This window comes from Triticum aestivum, chromosome 5D, assembly GCF_018294505.1.
Source record: "Triticum aestivum cultivar Chinese Spring chromosome 5D, IWGSC CS RefSeq v2.1, whole genome shotgun sequence".
Classification (NCBI taxonomy): domain Eukaryota; kingdom Viridiplantae; phylum Streptophyta; class Magnoliopsida; order Poales; family Poaceae; genus Triticum; species Triticum aestivum.
This window is the reverse complement of record NC_057808.1, coordinates 401,245,532-401,267,321: the sequence shown is the minus strand read 5'-3', so window position 1 is coordinate 401,267,321 and position 21,790 is coordinate 401,245,532. Positions and strand designations below refer to the sequence as shown.

At 49.6% G+C, this 21,790-nt stretch overlaps 2 protein-coding genes and 1 pseudogene across 2 annotated transcripts; 1 reads left to right on the top strand and 2 right to left on the bottom strand.

Moving 5' to 3' along the window:
- The first annotated feature begins 7,661 nt into the window (after positions 1-7,661).
- Positions 7,662-15,755, top strand: LOC123120733 (non-lysosomal glucosylceramidase-like; annotated as a pseudogene).
- Positions 12,458-14,031, bottom strand: LOC123122127 (protein FAR1-RELATED SEQUENCE 7). Its single transcript, XM_044542271.1, has 4 exons — positions 13,765-14,031; positions 13,580-13,678; positions 12,616-13,493; positions 12,458-12,541 (listed from the first exon to the last, which is right to left on the bottom strand). Exons 1-4 carry the CDS (start codon positions 14,014-14,016, stop codon positions 12,472-12,474), a joined length of 1,299 nt encoding a protein of 432 aa, XP_044398206.1. The 5' UTR covers positions 14,017-14,031; the 3' UTR covers positions 12,458-12,471.
- A 16-nt stretch (positions 15,756-15,771) lies between the features above and the next one.
- LOC123122126 (uncharacterized) lies at positions 15,772-16,602 on the bottom strand. The gene has a single exon (XM_044542270.1). The coding sequence runs from the start codon at positions 16,489-16,491 to the stop codon at positions 15,940-15,942; it is 552 nt and encodes a 183-aa protein (XP_044398205.1). The 5' UTR covers positions 16,492-16,602; the 3' UTR covers positions 15,772-15,939.
- Between the last annotated feature and the right edge of the window lie 5,188 nt (positions 16,603-21,790).

Below are 21,790 nucleotides of genomic sequence, written 5' to 3'. Positions count from 1 at the left end.
CCAAACTTACGGCAAGGTTTACATCAGGTCTGGTACACAGCATGGCATACATAATAGACCCTATGGCCGAGGCATAGGGGATGACACTCATCTCTTCTATATCTTCTGCCGTGGTCGGGCATTGAGCCGTGCTCAATTGCACACCTTGCAATACAGGCAAGAACCCCTTCTTGGACTGATCCATACTGAACTTCTTCAATATCTTGTCAAGGTATGTACTCTGTGAAAGACCAATGAGGCGTCTTGATCTATCTCTATAGATCTTGATGCCTAATATATAAGCAGCTTCTCCAAGGTCCTTCATTGAAAAACATTTATTCAAATAGGCCTTTATACTTTCCAAGAATTCTATATCATTTCCCATCAATAATATGTCATCCACATATAATATGAGAAATGCTACAGAGCTCCCACTCACTTTCTTGTAAACACAGGCTTCTCCATAAGTCTGTGTAAACCCAAACGCTTTGATCATCTCATCAAAGCGAATGTTCCAACTCCGAGATGCTTGCACCAGCCCATAGATTGAGCGCTGGAGCTTGCATACTTTGTTAGCATTCTTAGGATCGACAAAACCTTCCGGCTGCATCATATACAACTCTTCCTTAAGGAAGCCGTTAAGGAATGCCGTTTTGACGTCCATCTGCCATATCTCATAATCATAGTATGCGGCAATTGCTAACATGATTCGGACGGACTTCAGCTTCGCTACGGGTGAGAAAGTCTCATCGTAGTCAACCCCTTGAACTTGTCGATAACCCTTAGCGACAAGTCGAGCTTTGTAGATGGTCACATTACCATCTGCGTCCGTCTTCTTCTTAAAGATCCATTTGTTTTCTATGGCTCGCCGCTCATCGGGCAAGTCAGTCAAAGTCCATACTTTGTTTTCATACATGGATTCTATCTCGGATTTCATGGCTTCTAGCCATTTGTCGGAATCCGGGCCCGCCATCGCTTCTTCATAGTTCGAAGGTTCACCGTTGTCTAACAACATGATTTCCAGGACAGGGTTGCCGTACCACTCTGGTGCGGAACGTGTCCTTGTGGACCTACGAAGTTCAGTCAACTTGATCTGAAGCTTCATGATCATCATCATTAACTTCCTCCCCAGTCGGTGTAGGCACCACAGGAACATTTTCCCGCGCTGCGCTACTTTCCGGTTCGGAAGGGGTGACTATCACCTCATCAAGTTCCACTTTCCTCCCACTCAATTCTTTCGAGAGAAACTCCTTCTCTAGAAAGGACCCGTTCTTGGCAACGAAGATCTTGCCTTCGGATCTGAGGTAGAAGGTATACCCAATAGTTTCCTTAGGGTATCCTATGAAGACGCATTTTTCCGATTTGGGTTCGAGCTTTTCAGGTTGAAGTTTCTTGACATAAGCATCGCATCCCCAAACTTTTAGAAACGACAGCTTAGGTTTCTTCCCAAACCATAATTCATACGGTGTCGTCTCAACGGATTTAGACGGTGCCCTATTTAAAGTGAATGCGGCAGTCTCTAAAGCATAACCCCAAAATGAGAGCGGTAAATCGGTAAGAGACATCATAGATCGCACCATATCCAATAGAGTGCGATTACGACGTTCGGACACACCATTTCTCTGAGGTGTTCCAGGCGGCGTGAGTTGTGAAACTATTCCACATTTCCTTAAGTGTGTACCAAATTCGTGACTTAAATATTCTCCACCACGATCTGATCGTAAGAATTTTATTTTCCTGTCACGTTGATTCTCAACTTCACTCTGAAATTCCTTGAACTTTTCAAAGGTTTCAGACTTGTGTTTCATTAGGTAGACATACCCATATCTACTTAAATCATCAGTGAGAGTGAGAACATAACGATATCCTCCGCGAGCCTCAACACTCATTGGACCGCACACATCGGTATGTATGATTTCCAATAAGTTGGTTGCTCGCTCCATTGTTCCGGAGAACGGAGTCTTGGTCATCTTACCCATGAGGCATGGTTCGCACGTGTCAAATGATTCGTAATCAAGAGACTCCAAAAGTCCATCTGCATGGAGCTTCTTCATGCGCTTGACACCAATGTGACCAAGGCGGCAGTGCCACAAGTATGTGGGACTATCGTTATCAACTTTACATCTTTTGGTATTCACACTATGAACATGTGTAGCATCACGTTCGAGATTCATCAAGAATAAACCATTGACCAGCGGGGCATGACCATAAAACATATCTCTCAAATAAATAGAACAACCATTATTCTCAGATTTAAATGAGTAGCCATCTCGAATTAAACGAGATCCAGATACAATGTTCATGCTCAAAGCTGGCACTAAATAACAATTATTGAGGTTTATAACTAATCCCGTGGGTAGATGCAGAGGTAGCGTGCCGACGGCGATCACATCGACCTTGGAACCATTCCCGACGCGCATCGTCACCTCGTCTTTTGCCAGTCTCCGTTTATTCCGTAGTTCCTGATTTGAGTTACAAATATGAGCAACCGCACCGGTATCAAATACCCAGGAGCTACTACGAGTACTGGTAAGGTACACATCAATTACTTGTATATCACATATACCTTGGGTGTTGCCGGCCTTCTTCTTGTCCGCTAAATATTTGGGGCAGTTCCGCTTCCAGTGACCACTTCCCTTGCAATAAAAGCACTCAGTCTCGGGCTTGGGTCCATTCTTTGACTTCTTCCCGGTAACTGGCTTACCGGGCGCGGCAATTCCCTTGCCGTCCTTCTTGAAGTTCTTCTTACCCTTGCCCTTCTTGAACTTAGTGGTTTTATTCACCATCAACACTTGATGTTCCTTTTTGATCTCCCCTTCCGCTGATTTTAGCATTGAATATACCTCGGGAATGGTCTTTTCCATCCCCTGCATATTGTAGTTCATCACAAAGCTCTTGTAGCTTGGTGGAAGCGACTGGAGGATTCTGTCAATGACCGCGTCATCCGGGAGATTAACTCCCAGCTGAGACAAGCGGTTGTGCAACCCAGACATTCTGAGTATGTGCTCACTAACAGAACTGTTCTCCTCCATTTTACAGCTGAAGAACTTGTCGGAGACATCATATCTCTCGACCCGGGCATGAGCTTGAAAAACCAGTTTCAGCTCCTCGAACATCTCGTATGCTCCATGTTTCTCAAAACGCTTTTGGAGACCCGGTTCTAAGCTGTAAAGCATGCCGCACTGAACGAGGGAGTAATCATCAGCACGCTGCTGCCAAGCGTTCATAACGTCTTGGTTCTCAGGGATTGGTGCTTCACCTAGCGGTGCTTCTAAGACATAATCTTTCTTGGCAACTATGAGGATGAGCCTCAGGTTCCGGACCCAGTCCGTATAGTTGCTGCCATCATCTTTCAGCTTGGTTTTCTCTAGGAACGCGTTGAAATTGAGGACAACGTGGGCCATTTGATCTACAATACATAGTGTAAAGATTTTTAGACTAAGTTCATGATAATTAAGTTCATATAATCAAATTATTTAATGAACTCCCACTCAGATAGACATCCCTCTAGTTATCTAAGTGAAACATGATCCGAACTCAACTAGGCCGTGTCCGATCATCACGTGAGACGGACTAGTCAAGATCGGTGAACATCTCCATGTTGATCGTATCTTCTATACGACTCATGCTCGACCTTTCGGTCCTCCGTGTTCCGAGGCCATGTCTGTACATGCTAGGCTCGTCAAGTCAACCTAAGTGTATTGCGTGTGTTCCGAGGCCATGTCTGTACATGCTAGGCTCGTCAACACCCGTTGTATGCGAACGTAAGAATCTATCACACCCGATCATCACGTGGTGCTTCGAAACGACGAACCTTCGCAACGGTGCACAGTTAGGGTGAACACTTTCTTGAAATTATTATAAGGGATCATCCTACTTGCTACCGTCGTTCTAAGCAAATAAGATGCAAAAACATGATAAACATCACATGCAATCAAATAGTGACATGATATGGCCAATATCATCATGCTCCTTTGATCTCCATCTTCGGGGCACCATGATCATCTTCGTCACCGGCATGACACCATGATCTCCATCATCATGATCTCCATCATTGTGTCTTCATGAAGTTGTCACGCCAACGATTACTTCTACTTCTATGGCTAACCGTTTAGCAACAAAGTAAAGTAAATTACATGGCGTTATTCAATGACACGCAGGTCATGCAAAATAATAAAGACAACTCCTATGGCTCCTGCCGGTTGTCATACTCATCGACATGCAAGTCGTGATTCCTATTACAAGAATATGATCAATCTCATACATCACATATATCATTCATCACATCTTCTGGCCATATCATATCACATATATCACTTGCTGCAAAAACAAGTTAGACGTCCTCTAATTGTTGTTGCAAGTTTTTACGTGGTTTGTAGGTTTCTAGCAAGAACGATTTCTTACCTACGTATGACCACAACGTGATTTGCCAATTTCTATTTACCCTTCATAAGGACCCTTTTCATCGAATCCGTTCCGACTAAAGTAGGAGAGACAGACACCCGCTAGCCACCTTATGCAACTAGTGCATGTCAGTCGGTGGAACCTGTCTCACGTAAGCGTACGTGTAAGGTCGGTCCGGGCCGCTTCATCCTACAATGCCGCCGAAACAAGAAACGACTAGTAGCGGCAAGAAGAATTGGCAACATCAACGCCCACAACTTCTTTGTGTTCTACTCGTGCATAGTAACTACGCATAGGCCTGGCTCATGATGCCACTGTTGGGAATCGTAGCATAATTTAAAATTTTCCTACGCTCACCAAGATGCATCTATGGAGTCTACTAGCAACGAGGGGAAAGGAGTGGATCTACATACCCTTGTAGATCGCGAGCGGAAGCGTTCCAATGAACGTGGATGACGGAGTCGTACTCGCCGTGATCCAAATCACCGATGACCGAGTGCCGAACGGACGGCACCTCCGCGTTCAACACACGTACGGTGCAGCGACGTCTCCTCCTTTCTTGATCCAGCAAGGGGGGAGGAGAGGTTGATGGAGATCCAACAGCACGACGGCGTGGTGGTGGATGTAGCGGCTCTCCGGCAGGGCTTCGCCGAGCTTCTGCGCGCGAGAGAGAGGTGTTGCAGGGGAGGAGGGAGGCGCCAAAGGCTGTAGTGTGCTGCCCTCCCTCCCCCCCCTTTATATAGGCCCCCAAGGGGGGTGCGCAGCCCTTGGAGATGGGATCTCCAAGGGGGGGGCGGCGGCCAAGGGGGAAGGGGTTGCCTTGCCCCCCAAGGCAAGGGGAAACTCCCCCCCTAGGGTTCCCAACCCTAGGCGCATGGGGGGGAGGCCCAAAGTGGCGCCCCAGCCCATTAGGGGCTGGTTCCCCTCCACTTTCAGCCCACGGGGCCCTCCGGGACAGGTGGCCCCACCCGGTGGACCCCCGGGACCCTTCCGGTGGTCCCGGTACAATACCGATAACCCCCGAAACTTTCCCGGTGGCCAAAACTGGACTTCCTATATATAATTCTTCACCTCCGGACCATTCCGGAACCTCTCGTGACGTCCGGGATCTCATCCGGGACTCCGAACAACTTTCGGGTTTCCGCATACATATATCTCTACAACCCTAGCGTCACCGGACCTTAAGTGTGTAGACCCTACGGGTTCGGGAGACATGCAGACATGACCGAGACGCCTCTCCGGTCAATAACCAACAGCGGGATCTGGATACCCATGTTGGCTCCCACATGTTCCACGATGATATCATCGGGTGAACCACGGTGTCGAGGATTCAATCAATCCGTATGCAATTCCCTTTGTCAATCGGTATGTTACTTGCCCGAGATTCGATCGTCGGTATCCCAATACCTTGTTCAATCTCGTTACCGGCAAGTCTCTTTACTCGTACCGCAATGCATGATCCCGTGACTAACGCCTTAGTCACATTGAGCTCATTATGATGATGCATTACCGAGTGGGCCCAGAGATACCTCTCCGTTTACACGGAGTGACAAATCCCAGTCTCGATCCGTGCCAACCCAACAGACACTTTCGGAGATACCCGTAATGCACCTTTATAGTCACCCAGTTACGTTGTGACGTTTGGCACACCCAAAGCACTCCTACGGTATCCGGGAGTTGCACGATCTCATGGTCTAAGGAAAAGATACTTGACATTGGAAAAGCTCTAGCAAACGAAACTACACGATCTTTTATGCTATGCTTAAGTTGGGTCTTGTCCATCACATCATTCTCCTAATGATGTGATCCCGTTATCAATGACATCCTATGTCCATAGTCAGGAAACCATGACTATCTGTTGATCAACGAGCTAGTCAACTAGAGGCTTACTAGGGACAGGTTGTGGTCTATGTATTCACACATGTATTACGATTTCCGGACAATACAATTATAGCATGAATAAAAGACTATTATCATGAACACAGAAATATAATAATAACCATTTATTATTGCCTCTAGGGCATATTTCCAACAGTGGAAGCATTCAGATCCAGGTACTACTGGCCTTCTCCTCTATATGGTTTCTTGCATAGGCGCTTGAAAGTTGGATGCTTGAAGACTAGTGAGGGGATATTTCTGCCACTGAATCTAGCAATGACTGTGTTTTTCCATATTTTTCTTGTTTTTTTTCTGAAATAAAGGGCTCTGAAACTTGCATTGATGATTTGCACAAGGGATGGATAGAGTGGTCATCATCTGTTCCATAATGATGTTTCAATAAACATGTCACATTAAACAAAGATAAGATGTCCCTAGAAAGCTTAGTAGAGGGAAAGCAATAATGCGGAAGATGGAGACAAAAGGAGTAGCGAGGGAAATGGAATTTTTCCAGGAAACGTGGGGTCCAATTCATAGACTTCTGTGTTGGGTCGCTAGTCGCTAGCGCTTCATTTTCATTTTTTTGGGAAAGTAGTGGCTACACCCACCAACTCTGCACCCCCTCTTCTATACCATTCATTTGCTGCGAGATTCGTGCAGTTTTGGAGTCACATGCATGTTGATTATCAGGTCGGTCAGTCTAGTTACTGACATCTCTCTCTCTCAGCTAAGATGCACTGACATCTGAAACTCTAAAATCCACTTTTTCCTCATGAGAGTGGTTTTTCTATTTCCTAGGTGAGACCCTCTGTAAAATTAACTTTTACGAAGAAACATCGAGGAGAACAACGGCAACCAGAAAAACGTGACTAGGATTATTTCTTCAGAGAACTATGTGACCTACTACAGTGCGTCCCTCTCCAAGACATGAGTGAAGTTCGCAGGAGATCCTGTTGAAAAACATTTTGACTTTTCGTCACCCATGTGCATGCGCTGCATGTGAGAGAGAGTGAACAGTGACATGCATCACAGAAATTGCTTCTGCATGTGAGCTAGTGAACAGTGTTTTCCTGCATACCACACAGTGAACAGTGAGCTAGTGACTTTGTTTGAGTATTTAATCACTGCCGCATCTGACTGTTGTTTGAGCAGATCTCGAGGAGAGAGCAACTCATGAACGGTGTAGATATTGGGTGTAGCGTGGGTGCATCTATCATGGGTATAGAAAACCTACACTCTTTTTCTTTTCTATCTTATGGATGGAGATCGTTACACTCACTCGATCGCGACTCAGCTCCTTTTTCCAAGAACTATTTGTGGCTCTCTCCTTATAAGTTCTAACCATGCATATGTCTATTGCCTACATATCCAAATAGCTGATCTGCTTCTACACAACCAAGATGGGAAGTGCTGGTTTAGAGCAAACAAAGGTAAAGGCAAGCTTTCTTGGATCAAGGTTTTTTTTTCTAGAAATGCTTCGGTCCGTACTGTCTTTGCCTTCATCAGCAAACTAAACTGGCACTAATGGGTTCTTTTTTCTTACTTTAGGCGCGCTCGCACATCAATTGTGCACAACCGGCGACAAGAACCTGGCAGAGGAAATTCGACGATGAAGGCAAGAAGATCCAACTGTTTAGCATGACCATGAATGACAAGATATCAATCGTACGTATTTGAACATACTTTATAGCTCCGAGGTTTCTGTTTTGAGCATATTTTGAAGAATATGAAGGGTTCAAAATTATCAAAACGATTTTTGATAATTTTGAACATGGCTAGTTCATTCATTTAAAAAGAAGGTGATGCAAGAAAAGGTTCAGAATTATCAAATACAATACTCTGTTTTGAGAACTCTCCCCTACTGTTCACTTTGCAAGACTTGATGGCATTTGGCAATGATACATGCTGCATATGGCTTGCTCAGCCATGGCAGCAAGCAACTGACAGATGAAACAACACTGTTGTTTGCTTTGAGCAACAAGTACTACATATGTTATTCCTCTCTAAACTTAATACTAGAGACAAATTCCTGTTGGTGGTCTTTCAGATACCTCTGATTCTCAAGGGACTGATGGTAAATGCCGACCAAATGGGAAAAGGCCGGGTGAGTGCTGAACATATAGAAATGCACCATTGACGTAAATTTACTCTGCCATGTCATGGAACTTAACGAACAATTCTTCATTTTTGCGAAGGATGTATCCTATGACCCATTCAGGAAATGGATGGACAACTGCTACCGTGGCCTACCCCTTGGTGGCCTTGGGTAAGTTTCTGCCTTTTCTTTGCAGAAGAATCTGAATTAGCCAAGTTCACTGCCAATTGTGAGAGAACGTCGTACCCTGCCTAGGGCGACGGCTGCGTGTTATATAGAGTGGGGCATGACTTCCCGTATAGCGTACAAAGGAGAGATTACATTGTTAGGATCCTTAACTTGAAACCCAAGGAATAGACTAGAGAGATAGAGATAGTTACAAGAGATAAGAGGAAATCATAACTACCCTAGTCTAAGGTGCGGTGTAGAAGACCTCCTGGTTGAACCGGACCTGTGTACGCATCACCTGTCGCTTAACACCAATCAGGTACATATAGGCCTTTTTATCACCTTGAAACTTGCCATGGTGGTTTTTTTTTTCCGAAAAGGAGGAACCCCCGGCCTCTGCATCAAGCGATGCACACAGCCATTTATTTAATCAAATGTAGTGTCAAAATACGAGTACCATCTCAAGTACGAAAACACCTATCGTATTGTTGAACCGCCATCCAAACAGGCAAAAGTATAGGCTTTTTTATCACCTTGAAACTCGCCATGGTGGTTTTTAACCCAAACATGCTTTCTATATCTGATTGACACTAGATGCTACATGCCTGTTCTCAAAACACATCCTCTTATCAGTGCAGGAAGCATTGGGAGAAGCTACAGAGGGTACTTTCAGCATTTTCAGATATTCCCAGCGTTATATGAAGAAAAACCTATCCTTGCAAACCAATTTTCAGTAACTATACTTAACTCTTCCATTTCCCAATTGGCAATTCCCAGTGTCACTCTTATATAATACTAAGTCTTAACTGTAAAGAACTTGTAATGATTGCCACTATTCACTTGTCTAGGCGTTCGTCTCGCGTCCCAACGGAAAGAGCTACTCGACGGTGTTGTCTGCGCCGACTGCTGATGCCCTCAAGTAAGCTGTGGACCTCGACAAGGTTATTTCTGGCCGTCCAGATAGAGCAGAGATATCATTCATTGTGCATACTTGCAGGGGAGTCGATAAGGCCACTATTGGATCTTGGGACTGGAAGCTTAAGGAGAGAAACTGTACTTATCATGCCTTGTTCCCAAGATCTTGGACAGTTTACGATGGTAAATTCCTAAAAGCAACAAGGTTTTGTATGCACTATGTTTTACTTTACCATAACTGAAGATTTCTGTGGTACACCACATATACTAATTGCTATGTAGGTGAACCTGACCCTGAAATCAAGATCACCTGCCGTCAGATATCACCAATCATCCCTCACAACTACAAGGAGAGCAGCTTCCCTGTTGCAGTTTTCACTTTTACGGTACATTTTCTTCTTCAGCAACTTAATCCGATAACACCACACGTACTTTCCTTGTTGCAGCTCAGCACTTAGTTATGATGGATGTGTACGTCTTGCAGGTGCAAAATTCTGGGAGCACACCTGCAGATGTAACATTGCTCTTCACGTGGGCAGTAAGTGCAATAAGCCAACAACACGTTGCTGTTTTACCACGAAGATTAAAAAAAAACACCTTATCAGTGAAGACCTAATTTGGTGGGAGATCAGAGCTGACTGGAAATCACACCAACACCAAGATGATGTAATGAACGTCAAATTGTTTTCTCCGCACATTTTGTGTCTCATGCCATGCAGCAGCAATCTAATATCTATGACTGACGACCTTAATTATTGGTTGGTTCTTGCCATTCTGTTTTTTGTTCTTGCACAGAGAGCGTGATGGTGTGCGCGGCGTTCTTCTCCGTCACAGGTATGTTAAACATTTCATCCTGCAAAACCTCAAAATGATGCAGAACCGCAAGCGTAACAGCAAACTTGGGATGGATGGCACCGATGCAGGACTGCGGATGGGCACCCACCGGTGACGTTCGCCATCGCGTCTCAAGAAACAGAGGACGTCCGCGTCACGGACTGCCTTCTCTTCACGATGGGATCGTCGGAGTCGGGCGACTTCACGGCCAAGGACATGTGGGAGGAGATCAAACAGCATGGTTCCTTCAGCACCGGCAGAGAGCCAAGGGCGTCGGAGCCCGGATCATCCATCGGAGCGGCGGTCGCGGCGGCAACGACGGTGCCGGCAGGGGGGAGCCGCGTGGTGTCCTTTGCTTTGTCGTGGTCGTGCCCCGAGGTGAAGTTCACGGACGGGAAAACGTATCACAGGTGATGTTCTTTTTTGCTGATCCCTCCTGCATGGCTTTACTACTACTCACTCCCTCAGTCTCTCTCTGTAAAGAAATATAAGATTGTTTTTGACAAGGATGATATCACTAAAGTTGTGATAAGTGACAAGGCTTTGTGGAACAGGAGGTACACCAAGTTCTGTGGCTTGGATCGAGACGCTGCTGCAGCAAGCTTGGCATGATGCTCTTCTTGGTAAGCCCTGGTGATTGTTTTGTTGGACACAGGGGAATGGGGGAAACGAAATGACATTGGTTTTGATTCTGATGCTCGATCATTTGATATTCCTTGTAGAACACATGGAGTGGGAGTCGAAAATCCAGGAGTGGCAGAGGCCTATTCTGCAGGACAAAAGGCTGCCCGAGTGGTAATCCGTTTGTGTTTAGTTATTACTTCCTCCGTTCCATAATATAAAAGCGTTCTTGACACTAACTGTCTTTTGAGAGTTTGACAATTGATGTCATGTTTGTATTCAGGTATCCGGTTGCATTGTTCAACGAACTCTACTATCTGATCGCTGGAGGCACCATATGGACAGGTATCTCGACCACCATCAGCAAGTATATTATGATCTGCATGCCGTGCAGAATAGAATCCGATCGTACCACGGAGCTGAGAGCAAATCTCGGTCAAATGTCGTCACAGATGGACGGCCTCCCAAGAATAGCGTTGCCTCATCAGCGACGGGGGCCCAAGAGCCATTCTCCCTGGAAAAAAATCTGGTACGACCGGGTCGCACGAGGCCAAACGGAAGACCACCTCGCGCGCATGACATCTGGCAGCACGAATCTCAGCGCAGAGTCACCTTATCCCGAACCGAAGACCAGGTCGAGCGTGCATCAAATCCCTAGCCCAACTCCTCCAACGCCCCCAATTCCGGCCGCCGGCGTGATCCGCTCCGGCTGCTCGCCACATCGCCGCCGGTGTGCTCCTCGACGCTGGACCCAACTCCCCTGCTCGACGTCCTCCATTCCCGCGGGCACGACCGCGTTCGTTGGCGGCCCAGGTCGCGGCACCGTCGTAGGCTCGTAGCTGCTCGTCGGCATGCTCCTCGACGCCGGCCTGCTCGTGGCTCTCCATCCCCGCCGGCACCCACCATGTTTTCCGGCGGCCAAGCTCGCGGCGCCACGCCAAACAGCATCAACTAACAAGTTCCTGTAGATTTTTGTGTGTGATTTGAGCTGTAAAAGCCTGAACAAAGGCAACTATTCTGTATTTTCCTTTCTGAATTTTATTCTCTTACAAGACTGGCCTATGTTGTAAACGAATTTCTGTGTGAATGAAAGCTTGTGGAATTTGCAATGTATAGTTGTTCTTGTCCACACATAGCAGCAGAAGAAAATGATAGCTTCAGGTGAAACACTAGCACATAGCAGTAGAAGAAAATGATAACTTCAGTTTAATAGAATATATGTTTGATAACAGATGTTCAGCATTGTCAGGTGACACACACATAGCAGCAAAATAAAAGGATAGCTCCAGTTTTATGTAAACCAAATACATAAACCATATAGCTGACATGCCCAGCTAACTAGCATTGAGGAACCAACAAGACATTATGCATCAACGCACGATCGGGCTCGTCATGGCTGAAACCTTGATGTACTAGCACCACCGCTGAAATCCAGTTGACGAGCGCCCGGCGGTGTTGTGCCATCTCCATGAGCTTCAACCAATAGTCTTGTGAATTCTCCTTGGATAGGTTGACCTAAAAATGATGGATACTCTCCAAATGCCATGGATATTGATGGATTTATAGTACCACCAAAATCATATTCGGAAGGGCCAGCTACGGACGGCACAAACACGGACTCCTTTGCCGGATAGTTTGTACCTTTTCCTGCAAATTGTATGTAGATATAAGAAATAGAAATGAAACATTGCTACTTATTCACACAGAACAAGCAAAGGTACCTTTTTTTTTGCCTTTCTTTGCTCCCTCTAGCACATCTTTTGATCTTTTTTTGCTTTGAACCTTTTATTCGTTCAGGAGCTCTAAATGGCATCATTGTTGAAAATGTGGTGTCAAAGGAAAGGGCATCTCCAAAGACAGAATAGTCCATGATAGCTTGTCCATCAGTCCAAAAGATGTTCATTATTGTACCATCATCATCATCTAACTGCATGGCATAGAAAAACGAAGGGTCCTCAGCTTGCTTGTTCTTTAGATACTCCATTAATGTTTGTGCATCTTTGGTTTCCATATACTTTGAGCGCTCACTTCGCAAATAATTGTTGCAATCCATTTGCAAGAAGGGTATAGCATCTTTACCATACCAAAGCTCGCAAAAATCATAAATTTCGGCTTGTCTAATTCCCGATGTCCTCATTTGCTTAATCATGTGGCGATCGGCATCTAAGAGTTGACGCTGCGATCTAAGCATGTGCCTCTTATCTGGACTTACAAGCTGGTGATTGTGGTCGAGCGTAACTTTCTGAGCAGTCCAAATTCCCTCTTGATTGATGCTGAATTGAACTCGAGCCATACAATTAGTCCTCGAAATAGCTTGTTCTTTCTTGGCCACATGTGTTGGATTAGCATTTTTCACACCTGCCTTGCTACAAACAAAATATCTGGAACTTAAAGTCCCATCTGCCTTAAACTTCAAGCGGCACTTCCTAATGCTAAATCCCTTGGTTTGAGCATAAGAATTGTAAAATTGGTACGCCTCTTCTTCAGACTGAAAGCACTTCCCAACTCTTGGAACATTATCTGCATCTTGTATGTCTTGATTATTCACTGGTGTGTTGCTCATTCTCGGCTGGCCATTAGTCTCAGTTCTTGGCAATTGCTGCAAGGTAATTGAATCAATCAAGAGATGCTTCAGGAAGAGAGGATCGTGCTAGCTGTTGCATGTGTACTGGTTACTGAACTTACCATGGTTGGAGTAGCTGTGGGCAGAGAGGATTCTGATGCAGAGGCCGCCGGTGTGCTGCTCATCGAGGGCTGGCCAGTTATCGAAATCGTTGGAAATTGCTGCAAGGTAATTGAATCAATCAAAAGAGGCTTCAGGAAGAGAGGATTGTGCTTGGTGTGGCATGTGTACTGATTATTGAACTTACCCTGATTGGAGTAGCCGTGGGCAGAGAGGTGGTCTCCCGATCCAGTGCCTCGTTGCCCTCGTCGGGCTGCGCCATCTTGGCACGCCGTCGCCGGCGAGATGGAAGAGACGGAGATGGGTTTTTTTGTTTTGGAAGATGAAACAGATTAGAAGCTGAAAGGACGGGGGGCGTGGGGCGTGGAGCGTGGGAAACGGAAGTGGTGGGCTGGAAGTCAGGCGAACGCTGTGTTGAGATTCGTACGCCAGATGTCATGCGCGCGAGGTGGTCTCCCGTTTGGCCTCGTGCGACCCGGTCGTACCAGATTTTTTTCCATTCTCCCTCGACGTGTTCCGCCGCACAGACCTGCAAGGCAGTGGCAGTGGCACCCCGGTCCCGGTGGTGGACGGCGTCCTGAGCGAGATGACGTCCGTGACGGAGGGCCTGCGGTCGGCGGCGGCGCTCGGCGCGACGCTGCTCGGCGACGGCGAGGAGAACGTGGGGCAGTTCTTGTACCTGGAGTCGATGGAGTACCACATGTGGAACACCTATGACGTCCACTTCTACGCATCCTTCGCGCTGCTCTCTCTCTTCCCGGAGCTCGAGCTGAGCCTCCAGCGCGACTTCGCCCGCGCCGTCCTCCTCCACGACCCTCGCCCCATGCGCACCCTCAGCGGCAGGACCGTGCCGCGCAAGGTCCTCGGCTCGGTGCCGCACGACGTTGGGCTCAACGACCCGTGGTTCGAGCTCAACGCCTACATGCTCCACGACCCGTCGCGCTGGAAGGACCTCAACCCCAAGTTCGTGCTGCAGGTCTACCGGGCCGTCGTCGCCACGGGCAACGTCGCCTTCGCCAGGGCGGCGTGGCCGGCGGTGTACCTGGCCATGGCGTACATGGACCAGTTCGACCGGGACCGGGACGGCATGGTCGAGAACGAGGGCCGCCCCGACCAGACCTACGACCTGTGGTCCGTGTCCGGAGTCAGCGCCTACACCGGCGGGATCTGGGTCGCGGCGCTGCAGGCCGCCGCTGCCATGGCGCGCGTCGTCGGCGACGGCGACGCCGAGTGCCACTTCCGCGCGCGGTACCGCATGGCGAGGCGCGTGTACGATGAGGAGCTCTGGAACGGCGCCTACTTCAGCTACGACAACAGTGGCGGCAAGACGAGCTCCTCCATCATGGCCGACCAGCTCGCGGGGCAGTGGTACGCTCGCGCGTGCGGCCTGGAGCCGGTGGTGGAGGAGGACAAGGCCCGGAGCGCGCTGGGGACGGTGCTGGACTACAACGTCATGCGGGTGAAGGGCGGGACGGTGGGGGCGGTGAACGGGATGCGGCCGGACGGCGCCGTCGACATGTCGTCGACGCAGTCCAAGGAGATATGGCCCGGCACCACCTACCGCGCTGTGCAAGGCAGGGGAAATGTCAGGTCATACCAATGTGGTGCTCCCGTGAGCTCTTGTGAACATTTTGCAAAAGCTATCCAAAAGTCTTAAAATTACGCGCAGGTACAAGGGCTCCTCAGATACTGTTAGATTTGAGATCCAACGGCCCAGAAGCCCGTATCACGGTATCACCTAAACCTTGGTATCACAAAACTTTCCCGTGCAGGGCAACATATGGCTTCGCCACGCCTCCCTTTACTTTGGACATACAACCTTTTTTCCTACTTTACTTCAGCTAAATGCAAGTCGCCTGAAATTTGCATTTGTGTATTCCAGAGGGAAGGAGCAGCAGTAGCCGGAGCAGCAAACCTCTGGGTCGTGCGGGGGAGTAGGCTCTCTTATTTGAGAGTTAGAGATACTAGTCGCCATGGCAGCGGCATATTTGGAAGATGCAACTTGTGTAAATTGTGGAAACCTTTGGTAAAAATTTTAGGGACTTCCAAGAGAAAGAAAACACAAGGGCCGGGGCAATGGAAGTGCCCCCATTTGTGGAAGTGATGCATATATACAGTGGGCTTTCTGAGGCGCAGGGTGGTTGGGCGCAATGGCAGAAGGGAGCTGAGGAGCGGTAGGCGAGGCCGAGGGATCTTAGATGTTGACAAAATTGTTAAAAGAATAAATGACAAAAAGGATCATTGTTTGTCAAGCCTCAAATCCTACTCGATCATACTCATTTCTACAAAAAATTCTAAATTGTGGGCACCTAAAAGAAAGACAACACCCTAAGGCGAGGTACATGCATGTGCAAACAGGACCCTAAAATCCCTCGTTCAGCTGCTGCCGGAACCTCCGAATGAACATATCAGCAGCCTGGTCAATCTCTTCCTCCATGTTGAACTCCAACCCCTCAACCTCTTGGTTACTCCTGATCACATCCATGACTGACGACTCATCATCATCGTCTTGATCACATGAATCAAGTAGCACATCACCATCGTAAGTGTAACGACAGTTTATGTGGTCGTCGTTGAAGAGGGGATGCAGTGTCCTGTCAGCATGGCAGCCACCATGACCATTCTCTTGACTGATCATCGCCAAGTGACGAGGGAAATTGGCCGCCAAATCATCCTCATGGACGACGACCGGTCTCTTCTCGACCGTGCACAACGCGAGAGCTTTGTGGCGGTCAAATCTCTCCCAGTCGGCCATAATAAGCGCGTCGATCTTGTGAGAGACCACCGCGGCCGTGGCCATCTTGCGGTGCTGGAGCGAGTCGGGGATGAGGAGCCTGGCAGCGAGCACGCTGGCCTTGCTCTTGCACATCGCTACTGCCTTCTTCACGAGCTCAGGAGCCTTCCCGATCTTCATCTTTGTTTGGGGGTAGCCGAGCTGCTTATGAATGGAAACGAGTAAGAAGCTCCGGTGCCTCAGGCTTGGAATGGGATAGGTTACTGGGATACAGAGATGAGAGAAGCTTGCTTGAAATGAGGCATGGGCTTTGTCGTGAGGTTCCAATGGTGTATTTATGTCGGAAGTTGAGCATGCAAATAACATTATTGCAAGTAGCCTTGCTCATGTCCCGATCAAATTTGTGGTACCTCGCCTAATAAAGCATGTGAAAGCAGCTAGCATTAGAGAAAAGAAAATTGACATGTGGAGTGAGCACTAAAAGAATGTTGACAGTGGACAACGGGAAAATATATATTCCATTAAGTCACAAAAGGCACATGTCCCAGGCTGCCAATCTCTCTCCTTTAATCAAGTGGTAAAGCTAGCTGATTGATGGCTTAGTATAGTTTTGCCCAAAGCAACCAGACCGGGCAGGTTTCCTTGCCGGTCTCCGGCCGTGTGATTCATGCATAGAATTCCAAAGGTTGCAGCGATAGCGCGTCTCTGTTTTCCCCTTGTTTTCTCCGCTGCTTTGTGTGGGTGTGGTACCTGAGATCTGCTTAATTAGCTTTCCTTCTCCGTGTGCTTTGCTACTCGCTCCTAGTACAAAGTAGAAGCAAATCTCCGTGATAGATCGATGGAAGGTTCCTTTTTTTCTTATGCAGTCTGTTGGAAACGAGAGTTTTGGCAATACTTCACGATATATTGATCGGTGCATAGCGCACGTATATATGGAGTACAAACTGGGCCACAACCTCAACTATACAATGACTAGGAGGTGGGCCGGACTATACAATATACATGCACAAACCATATGTTCAACACCCCCCGCAGTCGAAGCGTCGCCGGAGACGCAAAGACTGGACCTGAACTCCTCGAAAGAAGAAGTAGGCAGTCCTTTTGTCATGACATCGGTGAACTGCTGCGCCGTCGGGACGTGGAGGACTCGGACGCGCCCAAGAGCCACCTGCTCACGAACAAAGTGTATGTCGAGCTCAATATGCTTCGTTCGACGATGGTGGACCGGGTTGGCGGAGAGGTACACGGCGGAGACGTTGTCACAGTAGATGAGCGTGGCCGTGTGAACATCACAAAGTAACACCTGGAGCAGCTGACGAAGCCAAGAGCATTCAGCAACGGCATTAGCCACTGCCCGATACTCTGCCTCGACACTCGAGCGGGAGACGGTGGGCTGTCGCTTGGAAGACTAACAGATCAGAGACGGCCCAAGGTAGTCACAGTACCCCGAGGTGGAGCGCCGTGTGTCCAGGCAGCTAGCCCAGTCCGCATCAGACTAGGCGACCAGGTCGGTGGAGGCGGAGGCCGTCAGGGTAAGTCCCATGGACTGGGTGCCGCGTATGTAACGGAGGATACGCTTCATCAGAGTCCAATGAGAGTCGCGCGGAGCATGCATGTGAAGACAGACCTGCTGAACAACATACTGCAAGTCGAGGCGCGTCAGGGTCAGGTACTGCAAAGCACCCACAATGGAGAGATAGAAGGCCGCATTGGATGCGGGAGAACCCTCCAGAGCGAAAACCTTGGCCTTGGTGTCGACAAGGCGTGGGAGAAAGCTTGCAGTTAAGCATGCCGGCTCGATCGAGAAGCTCATGGACGTAGCGCTGCTGGTGCAGGAAGAACCCATCTAGCCGTCAAACCACCTCGATGTCCAGGAAGTAGTGCAGGGGCCCCAAGTCCTTCAGGGAAAACTCATCGCGAAGATGAGCAATAAGCCGTTGGAGGAGCGCGGCAGTGGATGCCGTTAGGACGATGTCATCGACGTAGAGCAGCAAGTAGGCCGTGTCAACTCCGTGATGGTACACGAAGAAGGACGCATCGGAGCGAGTTGATGTAAATCCGAGCGTCTGCAGGAATGCAGCGATGCGCTGGTACCAGGCCCGATGCGCCTGCTTCAACCCGTAAAGGGAACGGGAGAGCAAGCACACATGGTCTAGATGCGTGGCGTCGACGAAGCCGGTGGGTTGCTCACAGAACACCTGCTCAGCAAGGTGGCCGTGCAAGAAGGTGTTGAAAACGTCCAACTGATGCACAGGCCAAGCTCGGGAGACGGCTAGCTGAAGCACGGTGCGGATCGTGCCCGGTTTAACAACCGGGGCAAAGGTGTCGGTGAAATCCACGCTCACACGTTGCCGAAAGCCCCGAACCACCCAACGAGCTTTATAGCGCTCGAGAGTGCCATCTGGACGAGTCTTGTGCCGAAAGACCCACTTGGCCATGATGATGTTGGCACGAGGCGGCCGAGGGACAAGCTGCCAGGTACGGTTCCGCTGGAGCGCGTCGAACTCTTCCTGCATCGCAGCGAGCCAATGAGGATCCCGAAGGACGGCTCGAGTTGACGATGGGAGAGGGGACGGCTGATAGACGGAAGCAGTGAGAAGGTACTCATTCCTGGTGTACCGCGTGCTCGGGCGGAAAGTGCCAGCCCGAGAGCGACTCATCGGGCGGGGCAGCGGGCCGGGCGTGGCGACGGGCGAGGACGAAGAAGAGCCCGCCACCTCCGAGGCCGCGGGGGACGCCGAGGAGGGCGCAGGAGACGCGGGAGGCGTCACGGCCGCCGGGGAGGCTGACGGCGTGGTCGGGGCCGGGGATGCCAAGGGCGTCGCGGGTGCCGGGAGGGGGGGCAGCCCCTAAGGCAGCCAGCAGGGGAGAAACTCGACCCGTGGGGCGGGGGGCACCCTCAAAGCCGGGAGGCGGCCCAAGAGAAGCACGCGAGCGGCCGTCACCGGGAGCGGAAAGCCGCGACATCCGAAGGTACCTGCTGAAACGGAAAAAACATCTCATCAAAGTAAACGTGTCGAGAAGTTATCACCCGATGTGAGATAGGATCATAGCAGCGGTAGCCCTTGGTGTTGGGGGGATAGCCGAGGGAAATGCAGGCCATGGACCGAGGTGCGAGCTTATGAGGAGTAGTGGAAGCGATGCTAGGGTAGCACAGGCAACCGAAGATGGGGAGCTCAGCATAGGAGGGTGGCGTGCCGAACAAAAGGTGATGAGGTGCAAAATTCCCGCGAGTGCGACAGGGACAAATGTTGATGAGTAGTGATGCGTTGGCAAGCGCGTCGGGCCAAAAATGTGGTGGCACGGTGGCGTGAAAGAGAAGGGTGCGGATGCAGTCATTAAGAGTGCAAAGCATGCGCTCAGCGCGGCCATTTTGTTGCGAAGTGTACGGGCAAGTGAGACGAAAAATCATGCCGTGTGTGGCCAGAAGGTTGCGGACCGCAAGGTTATCAAACTCCTTTCCCATTGTCTGTTTGCAACGCATGAATGGGACGTCCAAAATGCGTGGAGACATAGGAGTAGAACGTGGTGAGAGTGGCAACAGAATCTGACTTTCGCCGCAACGGGAAAGTCCACACATAGTGCGAAAAATCATCAAGAATGACAAGATAATAAAGATAGCCCGTGTTACTTGCAACAGGAGAGGTCCAAACATCACTATGAATTAACTCAAACGAGTATGAGGCAACATGCGAGGAAGTGCTAAAAGGAAGACGAACATGTTTGCCAAGATGACAAGCATGACAAGTGTGACCGTCGATCTTATTACACGTGAATGAAAAACTCCGAAGTATATGACGAAGGGTGGCGGTGTTGGGATGACCGAGACGAGCATGCCAAAGGTCCACTCCGGCGGAAAGCGCCATGGGTGCACCGACGGAGGAGGTGGATGAGTGGACCGGGTAGAGCTCGTCGGGGCTGTCACATCGGTGGAGCACCATTCGGGTACGGGCATCCTTAACAGAAAAGCCAAACATGTCAAATTCAACAGTGACAGGATTTTCACATGTAAGAGAACGAACGGAAATAAGATTTTTAATGATGTCAGGAGAGACAAGTACGTTAGAAAGATATAATGGCATGGAGTTAGAAGGAAATGCAGCATGGCCGACATGAGTAATAGGCATGGAAGAACCGTCGCCAACGGTAATGCGAGCAGCGGTGTGAACGGGGTGAGCGGTAAGAAGGTTACCGGGGTTGGCGGCCACGTGAGCCGTGGCTCTGGTGTCCATATACCAGTCGCCACCACCAGTGTACTGCTGCGGCATGGGGGCGGTGTGGAGGGCCGCTAGAAGCGCAGGATCCCAAGGCACCGGCGGGAGGGCCGGGGCCGACGGCAGCGGCTGTGGCGGCGGCGCCGCGAACCCACCGGCCGAGGGCAGCCCATAGGCCGTAGAGGGGCCGTAGAGCGGCGCGGGCGGGTATGGCTGAGGGGCCGCGTGAAGCGCCTGATGAGATGCTGGGTGGGCGCCGAAGAAGCAGGGGACGGGGGCGCGCGGTACGGGCATGGAGTACGCGTGAACGACCCCCGTCCAGGGGTTCTGGCCAGCCTGCCAGGGCGCCGGTGGGAGCTACTGCAGCTAGTGGCGCGATGCCCCACCATGTGCAGCCGGCTGCTGCTGCTGTTTGTGGCCACCACAGCCACGGTGGCTCCCGCCGCGCTGCGGCTGCTCGGCGGGGGCCGGCGGGGGGGCCTGCGGCGGCTGCGGGTATGGAAACCCGGGCGGTGGCGGCGCCTGGAAGGGGCCCGGGGCGGGCCGCGGTGGGGGAGCCGGGGCGGTAGGCGGCGCACCGCCGCGTGTATCGGCGGTGAGGGCCGTGTGGGTGGCCCGGGTGCGCGACATCTGCATCCTCCTCTCCTCCAACTTCAGGTACGCGACGATCTTGGGAACGGGTTGGTGATGAGAGGGATGTTGGAGGCGGCGCTGCCGAAGTCGTCGTTCAGGCCGGCGATGAGGGTGCTAAGAAGAAGTGCTACCTCTTGAGCACTGCGTTGGTTTTTCCCTTGAAGAGGAAAGGGTGAAGCAGTAAAGTAGCGTAAGTATTTCCCTCAGTTTTTGAGAACCAAGGTATCAATCCAGTAGGAGACCACGCTCAAGTATCTCGCACCTACACAAACAAATAAGAACCTCGCAACCAACGCGATAAAGGGGTTGTCAATCCCTTCACGGTCACTTACGAGAGTGAGATCTGATAGATATGATAAGATAATATTTTTGGTATTTTTATGATAAAGAGAAATAAAAGATGCAAAGTAAAATAAAAGGCAATAGAAATAGCTAAGTATTGGAAGATTAATATGATGAAAAATAGACCCGGGGCCATAGGTTTCACTAGTGGCTTCTCTCAAGAGCATAAGTATTACAGTGGGTGAACAAATTACTGTCGAGCAATTGATAGAATTGAGCATAGTTATGAGAATATCTAGGTATGATCATGTATATAAGCATCATGTCCGTGACAAGTAGATTGACTCCTG